Below are 14,047 nucleotides of genomic sequence, written 5' to 3'. Positions count from 1 at the left end.
GTCACTGGAACCAGAGATAAAAGCCTAGCGGAACTCAAAGGTCTTGCTCCCCTCCTGGAGCAGAAGCAAGATGCAGCCTGCCTTGGGCCTCTGGATACCCTTACTGCTGCTGCTCCAGGTGCTCCCTGGACAGCCTCAGGTACCGCCTGCGGGTGGCGGGATCTCAAGCAGGTGGGCTTCAGCCTGGCTTCCCTCATCCCTCTGACCTGTTTCAGTAAGTCCCAGGTTCTGAGAGAGAGTGAAGGTGGAGAGACCTAGGGATGTCTGGAAGGGGGCTAGGATGCCCAGTCTGCTCTGGTTGTTGCTGGGCTTGGGTAGGCTTAGGGTGAGAGAGGGAAAGCAAGGATGAAGATGAGAGAGGAGGATTTCAGGGCTGTCCACCCTGCTCTCCTATGAGGCCTCACTTTCTGAAGAAATCTGCCACCCTTTGCCTAGTGAAGGATGCCGGAGCCGAAGCAGGCCAGCCTGGGCTATTGTAGGCTTCAACATCCCCAAAAGCTAAATCACTGGGCTGGAGTTGCCGACTGAAGACATGGCCTTGATTAACTATGGGCCAGAAAAGCTAGTGTGGGACGACTCACGGGACAGGAGCCACACATCTTGATTCTTGAAGAATCTGTAAGGGAACCCCAGCTGTTTTATTTATTTTTTTTAAACTCTCAGAACCTCTAGTTTTCAACTTAAAATGAAGAATTCAAGTCATATGTTGTCATGTTCTTGTGAGCGCTAAATATCAGTCCAGAGTCCAGTGCCTCATTGTGTCGTTCATATTCATCTCCCTTCTCTGACAACTTGGAACACTTTGTTCCTGCTGCCTTCACAACAAAATGAACTTGTGGGAATCTATTCAATCTCCGGAGGAGAGGTACTGTATCGCCTAAACTGGTCCCTTAAGACTTCTTTTCAGATCAGTTTTCCTCTTTTCCACAGAGCCTCAAGGAAGAGTCTACTCCCAGTTCAGTGAACTGTGACCAGGACCAGCCAGTGCACGAGGTAAGTGAGGAAGGCCCCACCTCTAGGAGCTGGAAGGGGGCCGTGTGACGTTCTGGGAAGTCAAGGGAAGGGTCACTCCAACTCATGGCAGAAGGAGAATCAGTCATGAACAACCTCCTGTGCCGAGAGACCTCTTCTCAGACACTCCAGGGTAGGGTCAGCTCTTCTGCTTCATGTTCCTAAACAGCACATTAGGACCCATGTTTCATCACACTTAATGTGCCCATGGCCTTGCCTTTGCAGCTGGTGAAAAGGGTGCCAGGTTCTGTGGATGAGGATGGCCTGTGCCACTGTGTAGTTCACCTGCCCAACAACCTCATTCCCATGAATCAGCTGGAACTGCTACAGAGTATAACACAGGTGCTCATGGACAAGTATGATCAGGAGCTATCCAGGGTAAGCACTGGAGCTGTGGGCTGGGGCTGGCAGTCATAGGAGCATGTTCTCTCCTGTAACTAACATGAGGATGAGCCGGGGCGGTAGAGAAATTGCTGAAGGAAGCATAGCCCTCATCTTTGAGATGAATCCTGAGTATGAAGGAAAAACTTGGTGTCGTTCTTGGGATTCTCAGTGGCAGTCACAGTACAGAGAGGCTTGGGTAGGATGTGCTTCCTCCATTAAGAGGACAATTCATGGGTATAGGTGCAGTGGGAGCTGGGAAGAGGTCTTAGCAAAGGAAGAGGAAAGTGGGATGGCCAATGCAAAGGAGACAGAAAAGCGTTGGAGTTGGGTTAAAAGAGGGGCAATATCTGGAGAGTCTTGTGGGCCAAGCCGGTGAGTTTGCAATCAATGCTGTAAGTAAGGCTGAGTGAATGGAAATGTGACATCCATCCTGTGATGTGGGCAGTAGCTTTTCGGAATGGGTACTCGTAGAGCCCTGGGGAAGGCTGATGGTAGAGGGCCTGGAAGCTAGGAGTCTGTCCATTCATTCACTCACCAAGACACTCCTGAGAGTGTGTCTGTAACCACAGGAAAGGGGAGAGAGAAACTGGGCATATGGGGGAAATAGTGATTTTTCCCGAGGTGAAAAGAAGGACGCAAATGTCCTGAGCTGAGAGATGGAGATAACACTAATGCTCACCTCAAGGGCTGTTAATGGAACAAATGAAAGTGATGGATCTGAGAGTGTTTTGTTGGCTGTGTGGCACTGGGGGGGGGGGGGGGGCACGTGAATGGGAGAAAGAGCCACAGGTGTTGAGGTTTAGGGGTTCTGCTTGTCCATTTCCCCACACCCAGGTCAGTGAGTACACTCACAGCATTGAAGGTCAGGATAACCAGGTCCTGGAAATGAACCGTGCCCTGAAGCCAGGACTCCCATCGCTCTTGCTTCCTCCTAGGAGCCCCCAACCTACAACTTGCTGTGCCTGGAGCTAGAGGGAGCACGGGAGTTGGTGACCCAGCTTATGGCCAAGGAAGGACGTACTGAGACTGAGGACCTCCTCTCTCAACTCCAGAGCCAGGTACATGGGGATAGATGGGAGAATCCCTCTCCCCTATACAGTCTCCCGTCTTATTTAATCTCGAAAATTTAAATTTGATGATTTCCAAAATCTCTTATTTCTGGGGGGAGAAAAGACACTGAGTTGGGCAATATGGGAGCCTCACTTCAGTTCATAGGAACAGTCCATGACCCATATCCTTGGCATCTCGTTTCCATAGATCGCTAATGCCAGCCTCACACTCAAGTTTCTGGCTGACTCTAACCAGCGCAGCCTCCGTGCTTACCGTCAGGAGGTGGATATTCTTGAGGGCCGGCTCAGCGATTGTGAGAGGGAGAAGTGGCAAGAGGCCTCTGGTCCACCCCTGCCCCCTGGTGAGGCCTCAGACTGAATTTCTTAAGATCTCATCTCCCTAAAGACAGGATTTGGGAATAGGGGGTTGGTTATGGGGTACTGAGAGTTGGGCAGCAAAGTTCTTTTGCTTCCTTGCATGCTGCATCACCAAGGGCTGCAGACTGAGATAGGTACACTCTCACATACAGGCATACTAGTATATACACATATATATAAACACACCTATAATCAGACATGTACACTATCCTCTATTCATGCAAAGTCCCACCTGCTTATATAGCTCTGCATGCCCTCATGCAGACAGACACATGCTGAAATGCACACATGGCTATTACACTTTCATTGTCCTCTCCCTGTGGGTTGTGTGCTTCACTCCTAGTTTCTACCTTGACTGCTCTCTTCTGTAGGTTCTTGTGCCCACGGAGGCCTCCAGAAAGTCAGCCGACCCCTTGTGGTACAACTCAATTGGAGAGGCTTCTCCCACATGGCAGGTGTCTGGGGTCGAGACTCAGCACCCGATCTAGACTCTTCCCTCTACTGGGTAGCTCCTCTGAGTAAAGATGGCAGGTGAGTTCAGGATGGTTTCTCTTTTGCAACCAGGTTCATTCCAAATGTTCCCTACCCTATCCTAACAGATTTCTTTGTGGCCCCAGCAGAGCTTCCTCTCTCCATTTTAGGTATGCCCCTGGACAAACTTAGCCTAAGGCCTGACAGGCCACCTCCTAGAGCTCCTCTCAGGATTAAGGGTGACTCAGATGGCCCTGAGCTCCTTCACAAACCCACTGTCCAAAATTTCCAATCTGATCATAATCCAAACTGGTTCTATCTATAGCCTGATCTTATCTCAAGAGCAAACTCTTCTCCACTTGGCCCTCAAAACCCTAGCTTCTTCTGAGAACAGTTTAAAGGATGAACCTGACCATACTTATGACATGGACTCAAACAAAGCTGAGTTTGAATCTCAGTACTTAAACAAACTGAGCTTGAAAAATGCATTAATGTCTCAGACCCATTCTAGCCGTTTGGAAAGTGAGGATAGTTAAATTATGAGAATATCATGTGAGATTCCATAGAAAAGCGTGGACAGTATAATTGGTGCTGGTGGATGTTTTTTTAGATGATAAGATTGCTAACTGAATCCATGAGTAGATGAATGATCCCTTCAATAACCTGGCAGCCTGGCTAGGCAGCTAGGCGCAACGCACAGGCAGGGGGTTTAAAGTCAGTCCATATAGGAGTATGAGAAAGACCTAACTGAGTAAGAGATTACAGGAGGGTATGATGAACATGGCTTGAACCTATCACTGAAGGGCCTCAGTGGAAGATCATCTCAGATACTGTTACTAATAACATTGCTCCCAGTTCCTACAGGTGCTTTGTAGCAGGTGAAGCATATTAAGATGATTTTGCTTTTTAAATCGGCTCAAAAATCTCTGTGGGTAAGGCAGGACTTACCAATGTCAAGCAGTGACAATACTCAGAATTCAGGGATAATTTAAAGAACTTTCCAAAGTGACCTCATGAGCATAGGTCTCCCCAAATCCACCTCTGAACTGTGTCCCACTCCGGGACACCAGTGTCTCGGGGCAGGTGGAATGCCGTGGAGTCTAGGTATAGAAGAGTCCCCATAAAGAAGAAAAGAATAATACCTATCCCTTGATGATTGCTTACTTGGAGATAAATATTCTACTACTTGGTTTATTAGCATTTTTAGGTCAGTCCTGATATCGATGAGATAGATCCTTTTGTTATTCTTTTTACAGATTTTAGTTATGAGCTGAGTGAATGACTTTGAGCAAATTACTTATTCTTTCTGAGAACCAGTCTCCTAGTCTGTGGGAATACAACCTAAGTTCTGGTGCTGTTGCTATAATTAAATGAGATAATGCACTCACAGTGTCCATGAGGCATTGTTGAGTTTGATGTCAATGTTATTGCTGTTACTGATTTTTTTTTTACAGTTGTTTTTTGTCCCAGTATATTGTAAGTAAAAGAAGAGAGATTACAAATCAGTTCTGTTTGATTCAAAGCTCCCGCTATTAATGAATTAGCCCGCTCATTTTTATTAGCACTGTGTACCCTGATGATTCTGGTGTGGGGCTTGGCCTAGGTACTTTGACTACTACCGGCTGTACAAGTCCTATGATGACCTGGTACTGATGAAGAACTATGTGGAGAGGGCAATGGGCTACGGTGATGGCAGCGGTAATACCGTGTATGAGAACTTCATGTACTTCAATTACTATGGCACACGTGACATTGCCAAGGTGAATCTCTCCTCCAACACCCTGGTGCTACGACGCCCATTGCCCAGTGCCACCTACAACAACCGCTTCTCCTATGCCGGTGTGTCCTGGAAAGACATAGATTTTGCTGGTGATGAGAAGGGGCTGTGGGTTCTCTATGCCACTGAGGAGAGCAAGGGAAACTTGGTTGTGAGTCGTCTCAATACCAGCACCTTAGCAGTGGAGAAAACCTGGCGCACCAGCCAGTACAAGCCAGCCATGTCAGGAGCCTTCATGGCCTGTGGAGTGCTCTATGCCTTACGCCCACTGAGCACCCGCCAAGAAGAGATCTTCTATGCTTTTGATACCACCACTGGGCGGGAGCGCCGTCTTAGCATCCCACTGGATAAGATGCTGGAAACACTACATGGCATCAATTACTCCCCCTTGGATCACAAGCTCTATGTCTACAATGATGGCTACCTGATCAATTATGACCTCAGCTTCCTGGCGCTGAAGCAGAAACAATCAAAACCACCAGCTTGAAAGCTCTCTTGGCTTCTTCCTGACCACATCCTGTCACACTCGAGAAATCTTCTAGGCCTTGAGACCCCTGGGGCAGAGTATTGGGAGAATCATGACCTCCTTCTCATAACTCCAGATGAATCGTCCCCCACAATGGCCATCACTCCTACTGACTGAGAAATGTTGATTATATCTTTATCATTGATAATTCTGTAGAATTGATAACTCAATCTTCACATTAAAGTTCCTTTTAGTAATGGCCTAGGTGGATTTGACTGGGTTTTGACTGGGAAACAAACACTAACACTAACAAACACCTCTTCAGTAGAATCCTAGAATTGTAGGAACTGCACTCTAATTTTTATTTTTTTTAATTTTTTAATTTTTTTTAAAAGATTTTGTTTATTTATTTGACAGAGAGAGATCCAGCGAGAGAGGGAACACAAGCAGGGGGAGTGGGAGAGGGAGAAGCAGGCTTCCCACTGAGCAGGGAGCCCGATGCGGGCTCGATCCCAGGACCCTGGGACCATGACCTGAGCTGAAGGCAGGTGCTTAATGACCGAGCCACAGGTGCCCCTGCACTCTAATTTTTATAAAACAAACCTATTCTGTGTTTTGAAAACTGGGAATCCAGCTCTGACAAATATAAAATTCCATGAACTAGGCTTAAGAAGATAAGTCTTAAATTGAGAGCCTCTGGTCCCAGTGCAGAGACCCAGGGCAACTGGTCATTAGAATGGGATATAGAATCCCCCTTTCTTATCCTCAGCCTCCTGCAGGGTACCTGGGGAGTAAAGAGGCAGTGTCTTGGTGTGAAAATCAATGTTTCCCTGTCCTGAATTGATCTCACTTTGAGTGCAATTGAGGGAAGGACTTAGGCTTGAGTCCCATTCTAGGAAGTGAGCGGCTAATGGCTGAGCATGAGGAGGGTCTGACGTGGACTGAGCTGGTGGTCTAGACATTCTCAATAGAGAATCCTTTGGTGTGACACAGGAAGTCCCCTGGCCAACTGTCTGTAATATCTTTGCTCATCTTCAACACACTAAGAACATAAAGGCCCAGACACTCCACCTCTGTTACTTATCTATCTGTGTGGTTCAACTCTTTTCCATGGGGCTGGATGGAATGGTCAAAATTCCATATCCCAAAGTCTTCACAGTCACACATTGTATACCAGAATACTTCATGCACACTGTCTCATGCTTATACTTCCACATATACAAACATTCACAAATATACATCCAACCAGACATATGGGTTCTTACTCATTTGTACAATATTTCCATCTACGTAAACATGAATGCACATTTTAACATATCCACTAAGGGAAAATTATCTGCTGCCCAAATATAGATCAAGCACCATCCCACAAAACTGTTTTAGTTGCCTAAACCTGTCCTGTTAGGAATTTCACTACGAATCACCTCCACCATCACCTCTTGATCTACAGACATCTCTCCCACTAATGCTATGACACAAAGTTGGGCACTGAAGACTGGGCTAAAACACTGAATCAAGTCTTTCTAAAAGTTCTGCCAAAATGACATGTAGAAAAGACCAAGTGATAGGTGAATAAAAAATATTTTGTGAGGAAGGGCTCACTCACCTTTAATTTGAAATGCCCCTCAGGGAGCCTCCCCAGCTAGCCTTGCTCCTGCTTTTAGGATCGAGGAAATCATTCTCCACATGGGAGCACTCTCAGTTAAGTCCAGTATCACTAAACCTAGAGCCAAAGAAAACCATGACCTCCCCTTCCACTTGTGAACTTTGTCCTTGCTCCCTTTTCCTTTGTAAGGCCTCATTTTTTTGAGATCCCTAACAAAAGTAATAAGATCCTTCTTACAGGAGAGATTCCAATCTTACAGGTATGCCAGTTTTATCTATGGCTTCAGCAAACTCGACTTGCAATATAACAAGACTGCAATCCCAACAGGGACACACACACAGCACCACAGACAAGCACACATCTCACATAAACAATCTGGTCTTTTTGTTTTTTAAGATTTTTAAAATTTTTTAAATTTATTTGACAGAGAGAGAGAGAGAGAGGGAGAGCAGAAGCAGGGGGAGCGGCAGCCAGAGGGAGAGGGAGAAGCAGACTCCCCTCTGAGCAAGGGCTCAATCCCAGGACCCTGAGATCATGACCTGAGCCAAAGGCAGAGGTTAAACTGACTGAGCCACCCAGGCACCAACCCCCCCCCTTTTCTTTTAATAGTTCCATCCTGAGAACTCTGTCTTCCATTTTCTGGAAAATGACCTTATTTTATTTTATTATGGAGATCTGGTAACCCCACCCCTACCCCCACCCCCACACAAACACTTATGCAAATATGTTTCCCTTCCCCAGCTGGTCCTGGCAGAGACTGTGAGACTAGAGTTGACATCACAATATCCCTTTTTTGAAGAGGTTATGGTATTGGTGGGTGGGGCAGAAGGGAGGGGCAGCCCTGGGTGGAGTCATCTTTACTTAGCCCACCTAGTACCAAGTATGAATCAGTAGCCATGACAGGCCTCAGCTGGGCCACATCTGGAGAACTGGGGTGGGGGGTATAACTTCGCAAAATACCTGGCCCCAGCTGGTCACTCATCCCTTTCTGGGCACCAGGGAAACTAGCCTTTGGCCTAAGAACACGACACCTGAGACAAAGGCCAGCAGAAATATTTGTCTGCCCTCGCTTCCACCTGCTCAACATCTGCCCTCCCACTGAGGTCCATGCCGCATGTCATCTCTCGAACACCCAGGATGGCTCAGAGTGGGCGTCCTTCAGGTTTGCCGGCAGACAAGAACATCTCTTCAAGTGTCACCCGAGTGATAGTGAAGACAGCAGGCAAACAGGAAAACTTTATGATAGCTGATGACACCTCAGTGAGGCAGTTCAAGGAGAAGCTATCTGCTCACTTTAAGTGCCAGATGGACCAACTCGTGCTTGTCTTCATGGGCCGCCTTCTCAAAGATCATGACACACTGAGCCAAAGAGGCATCCTAGATGGTCACACCATTCACTTGGTCATCAAGTCCAAATGCAGCTCCACATCCCTACCCCATTCCTCCCGGAACCTGCTGACCAAAGAGCCCTGCCACTGGGACAGAAACACCGAAGGTAACAGCAATGGGGTATACCAACCTGCTGGTGTGAGTCACACCCCAGTGGAATCAGCCCTTCTTGTGGAGCCTGATGCATCCAAAGTGCACACCCAGGATCTGGAAGTGGGTAGTCTAGAGTATATAACACAGATGCTACAGAATCCTAGTATCCAGCAGCTTCTGTCTAACACAGACCTCATGAGACAGTTCATCTCAGAACACCCAGACATACAACAACTGATGCAGCAGAACCCAGAAATCTCCCACATTCTTGACAATTCTGAGAGCCTATGGCAGACTCTGGAGTTGGCCAGAAACCTCGCCGTTATTCAGGAGCTAATGCAGATCCAGCAACCTGAACAGAATCTTGAGCATCCACTGAACCCACAGTCACACTCAGGCTTAGAGACAATGCCAGGTGGGGACAATGCCCCGGTTCAGAGTTATGTTGATTACAATGACCAAATGCTCAACAGTTCACAAGATCCCTTTGGGGGCAACCCTTTCACAGCTCTCCTGGAAGGACAAGTTTTGGAACAAGTTCAATCCTCACCTCCATCTCCAACACCACCCCAGGAACGACGGGACCAGCTCCCACAGCTCCCTACAACCCGAGTCATCTATACTAGTTCTCGTGGTTTATCCTCTATCACCTCAGCCAATGTTACCCCCAACAAGGTGAACCATACTCCCAGTGCCTATGCTACCACTATCTCCACCAAGGGCTGGAGTCATACCTGTCCCATTCAGCAGCCGGCTGGGGTACCAGCCTTACCTAGCATAGAGCTCACCCAGCAGCCCCAGGCAGAAGACAAAGATGCCACCATCTCTCTAGATAGCTCTGACCAGAAATTAGAGGATGACTTCCAGCCTTCGGGTGAGCAGACCAGCTCCCAGATCACAGGAAGCATGATGCAGTTGCTTTTGAATAACCCATACTTGGCAGCCCAGATGATGTTGTTCATAAGTATGCCCCAGCTGAGTGAACAGTGTAGGCAGCAGCTGTCCACATTCCTACAGCAGACACAGCTTTCTGACATGCTTAGAGCCCTAGCCAACCCTAAAGCATCACAAGCAATATTGCAGATTGAGCAGGGTCTGCAGCTGTTGGCCACAGAGGCTCCTGTTCTTCTACCCTGGGTTGCACCTTACCTGTGGGGCCTGGGTTGGCTTCCTGGACCCAGCTGCAGCTACCCTGACACAGTGCCCTGGGCCTGGGATGTGCCAGATATTGCTGAACCCAAAGATCCTGAATGCTGCCACAAATCTGGAACAGTCCAGCAGAGGCTACAGTCCTTAGCTGGAGACCCTTCCCACCTTCCACAAGCCCCTGAGATTCGTTTCAGTCAGCAGATGGAATCTCTCCAGGCCATGGGATTTGGGAACCATCATGCCAATCTGCAGGCACTCATTGCTACTGAGGGGGACACCAGTGCTGCTATTCGCAAACTCAAGAGATCCCAAGGATTCTAAGCACCATGCCCACTTATTTGCTTGTTACCTGCTACTGACCCATTTGACCACATCATCGGCCTCTTCCACCTCTTCTGATGCTTCCGTCCAGGAGAAGTCCTGGAACAGGAGAAACCAAACAATGCTTTCTCCACTGAATAATAGACCATTGGCCATGGGTAGAAGATCTGTCAATAAAATGGCTACTCCCACATGCCCCCATCTGAGGTTTGGCTTTGTTTCTTTTGCAAAAAAGGGAACTATCTGTGTTTGATGTGATATTCCTGTCTCACTACAGTACATACATGAGTGCACACACATGCCACATGCATATATTAATATAGAGATAGAGGATCATAGTTTTTTATCTTTTGAGAATCATAGTTGCGTACATAGAACCACAAACTCAGATGTCACACCATGCTCACATACCCAAGGATATGTATATGCTTTGTACACATACACAAGGTCACATAGCCAAAGATTCATGTATACAAGGCACATATATTCAACACATTACACACACAGCCAAGGGCATGCACAGCAACACACAAATACCTAAAGACACATACACACACCCATGTGTCGGGGAAGACGGTCAGTCATAACATACCCATACAAAAGGGAAAATAACTATAGATAGACACATATATGTAGTCATAAAGACTTCCTTAATTTCCCAAGTCCAAATTGTTCAAGTTTGAAAGTGGAAGAAGAATGGCCTGGTGGGCCAGAGTAGGAAAAGTCCACATTTCTGCCAGGTCTAGGTAGGTATTTATCCTCTTTAGGAATCTCTTACTAATTGCCATTGTTACAATCATAGGACTTTGCTGGACTGTTACTATTCCCTCTTTAGCACAGAGAGATACAGTTGCTTACCCTGACTGCGTATTCCTGTCACCAAAACTCAGGCATTTGGGGGCATGGCACCTTCCAAGAATACAAGTCCTTTGGCATATCAAATGTCCATAGCTTGTGTTCTCTGTAGTTAGTCAAGGCCCCATCTCTTCCTCTTCCTTCCTCCCCAGGAGTATCCCAGCCAATTGGTATGTAAACAATTACATAAGTCAAATATTGTTTTAGGCATTGAATAAATAGCAGTGACCAAATAAAGTTCCTTTATTTAGGAGTTTACTTTTGTGGGGATAAGACCGTATTCTACTTAACCTATGAATAAGTGCTATGAGGAAAAATGAAGCAGGATAAGGTCTTCTACATACAGGGTAATCTGGGAAGACCTCTCCTGAAAGGCAATAATTGATCAGAAATCGGGAGAACTGAACATGCACTCCTTTGGGAGAAGTATTTTCCAGGCAGAGAAGGGTTACCTAGGAGGAAAAGTGTGAGGTGGGAATATTCTTGATGTGTTTGAAGAATAACAAGGAGATGCTGTAGCTGGAGTGGACTGAACTAAACAATGGAAGGAAAAACAGGACATCAGGAAGAACTTTGTAGGGTCTGGTGAGGACTCTGGATTTTCCCATGAATGCAGTAGAAAATCCCTGCTGGATTTCGAGCAAACAATGCAGGTGTTTCAGTGCATGGGTCTGGCTGCCAAGTGGAGAAAGACTGTGCTAGAGGTAGAAGTGTAAGCAGACACACTAATGAGGTAGCTCTTGCAATGGAGCAGGCAGGAGATGGTGGTGTCTGGAGCAGTGGAGGTGGTGATGCAGATTCAGATTCTGGTCTGCAAAGGGTACCCACAGAAATCCTGTGTGCTCCTCACAGACTACCCCTCCTCTAGCCCTGACACTGCCATCAGCAAGACGGAAGGAGAGCCCACAAAACAAGTGCTCCTGCAGATCTACTGCCAGACTCCCACTCCCCCACTCAAACTAGTAAAAGGATAGGTCTCAAGAAAGAATTATAGCTAAAATGGATTTTCTACCTTCCCATTAAGATGCCTCCACCCAATCAATTCATCTTTTTCTTAAGATTTTATTTATTTATTTATTTATTTATTTATTTATTTATTTATTTATTTAGAGAGCTTGAGCAGGTGGAGGGGCAGAAGGAGAGGGAGAGAGAGAATCCCAAGCAGACTCCTCACTGAGCGTGGAGCCCAGTGTGGTACTCCACTCGGGGCTCAAAGTGGGGCTCAACCCCAGGACCCTGAGATCATGACTTGAGCCAAAACCAAGGGTCAGATGCTTAACTGACTGAGCCACCCAGGCACCCTTACCCGATCAATTAATCTAATTAAGCTTTATACCCTGTTTGCCTCAGGTTATCTGAAAAGCCCAAGCTCTAGTGTGTCGCCTTTCTGATTCTTATCCCGATATGCTCTGAAAATCCCTCATGTGACCCAATTTTCCACTGGTCATCAATTCTCTGAACCTTTCCACCTACCATTTAGAACTCATAATTTAGGAGCAGCAAAACCTTACTCTATCTATAGCCTTTCCTCTAAATGATCCCCACCTTTTTGCCATAACTGAAATCTGCCTGTCTAGTGACAACCCATACACTCTGTGCTCCATCCTGTTATGAATAAATTGTCTGTGGACCAAAATCAAGCTCTCCACTTGGGCACTGATCCTAATCTCTCCAATTCATCTACTCAATAGCTTAGTCTTGCAATTATTTTCTCTCCCATCTGCATCATTTGTCTCTCCTCATTGTGTTGTTCCCATCCGAATAAAAGCATGATGTAATATTCTCAACTTAAGAAAAAACAAAACAAAAACGTCTCTATCCCCACATTTCCACACAGCCATCATAAACTTTCTCTTAGGTACAATACTCTTATTGAATCCACTTCATTTCCAACCCACTTGTTTTTAAACCCACTTGCTTTTCAACCCACTCCGGCCAGATTTTTGCCCCCTCCACTCTTCCAAGCCTGGGTTCATCACAGTCCCCCATTCTCTTGTCAAACCCAGTGGTCAGTTCTTAGCCTTTATCTTCCTGACCAACCAGCATTATCCAACACCATCAGTTACTCTCTCCTTTCTGAAACTCTTCTTCATTTGCTTTGTTCCCCCCCCCCTCCTTTTTCTGACTTAGTGTTTTACTCTTCTCAATTTCCTTTGTGGAACACATCTAATATTCCAGACTTGTAAATATGTAGTGCCCATGCCTTGGTTTTTTTTTACCTTTATCCTGTTACTATACTCACTAATCTTATGATTCTAAATACTCTGCCAATACTGATGAACTGCAGGTTCACAATAGAGAACTCCCACCCTTCATGTCCATTTGGGTATAAAATAAACATTTCAAATGTATGTAACTCTGAACTCTGGGTTTTCTGTTTAACAACTTTATTCCCTGGGGCACCTGGGTGGCTCAGTCGGTTGAGTGTGTCTGCTTTTGGCTCAGGTCATGATCCCAGGGTCCTGGGATCAAGTCCAGCATCAGGGTCCTGCTTCTCCCTCTGTCTCCCTCTCTCTTTTTCTCTCTGTCTCTCATGAATAAATAAATAAAGTCTTAAAAAAATTATTCCCTGGTCTTTTTTTTTTTTAAATCTCAGTAAATAGCCAGTCCATTCTTTGGGTTCTTCTGGGGAATAACAATAATCTTTTTAAAAAGTAAAATAAAAACTTTGTATCATTCCTGGCCCCTCTCTCATACACTAGATCTTGCCCATCAGAAAGTCAATATGCTGAAGATATATAAAAAATTCATGTCTAATATTGAATCAAAGAGAAGACAGAAACATAGAATGCCAGGAAGAAGAACAATTCAGGGTGCAGCTGAATTTGGGTCTTCACAGGGACATAGGGGGCTAAGGCTAAACCTTTCCTAATTTTGCAATCCAAGGCTGTCTCCACACACCACATACAAGTGTGTGGAAGTAGGGCTCTTGACCTGTGATGGAAGGGTCAGCCCAGGTTCCTCACTATGAAGAAGGCATCAAATTAAAGGAAATAGAAGAGGTAAAGGGGGGGCGGCTGAGTTCCTGGGGAGACAGAGCACCTTGGAGAGGTCTCAAGAATCCATTGTGTGAGGCTGTGTTGTCAGTGCTGAGGTCA

At 46.2% G+C, this 14,047-nt stretch overlaps 2 protein-coding genes across 2 annotated transcripts; both read left to right on the top strand.

The window, feature by feature from the left end:
• LOC113914724 (olfactomedin-4-like) lies at positions 1-5,798 on the top strand. The gene is made up of 7 exons (XM_035722951.1): positions 1-139; positions 931-993; positions 1,237-1,389; positions 2,331-2,453; positions 2,653-2,806; positions 3,194-3,353; positions 4,897-5,798. The coding sequence occupies exons 1-7, from the start codon at positions 71-73 to the stop codon at positions 5,555-5,557; spliced, it is 1,383 nt and encodes a 460-aa protein (XP_035578844.1). The 5' UTR covers positions 1-70; the 3' UTR covers positions 5,558-5,798.
• A 2,205-nt stretch (positions 5,799-8,003) lies between these two features.
• Positions 8,004-10,295, top strand: UBQLNL (ubiquilin like). Its single transcript, XM_027579917.2, has one exon. It carries the CDS (start codon positions 8,250-8,252, stop codon positions 10,092-10,094), a length of 1,845 nt encoding a protein of 614 aa, XP_027435718.1. The 5' UTR covers positions 8,004-8,249; the 3' UTR covers positions 10,095-10,295.
• The last annotated feature ends 3,752 nt before the right edge of the window (positions 10,296-14,047 follow it).

Source organism: Zalophus californianus, chromosome 11 (assembly GCF_009762305.2).
Source record: "Zalophus californianus isolate mZalCal1 chromosome 11, mZalCal1.pri.v2, whole genome shotgun sequence".
In the NCBI taxonomy this organism is placed as follows: domain Eukaryota; kingdom Metazoa; phylum Chordata; class Mammalia; order Carnivora; family Otariidae; genus Zalophus; species Zalophus californianus.
The sequence above is the reverse complement of the archived record's forward strand: the minus strand, read 5'-3'. Positions and strand labels throughout refer to the sequence as shown.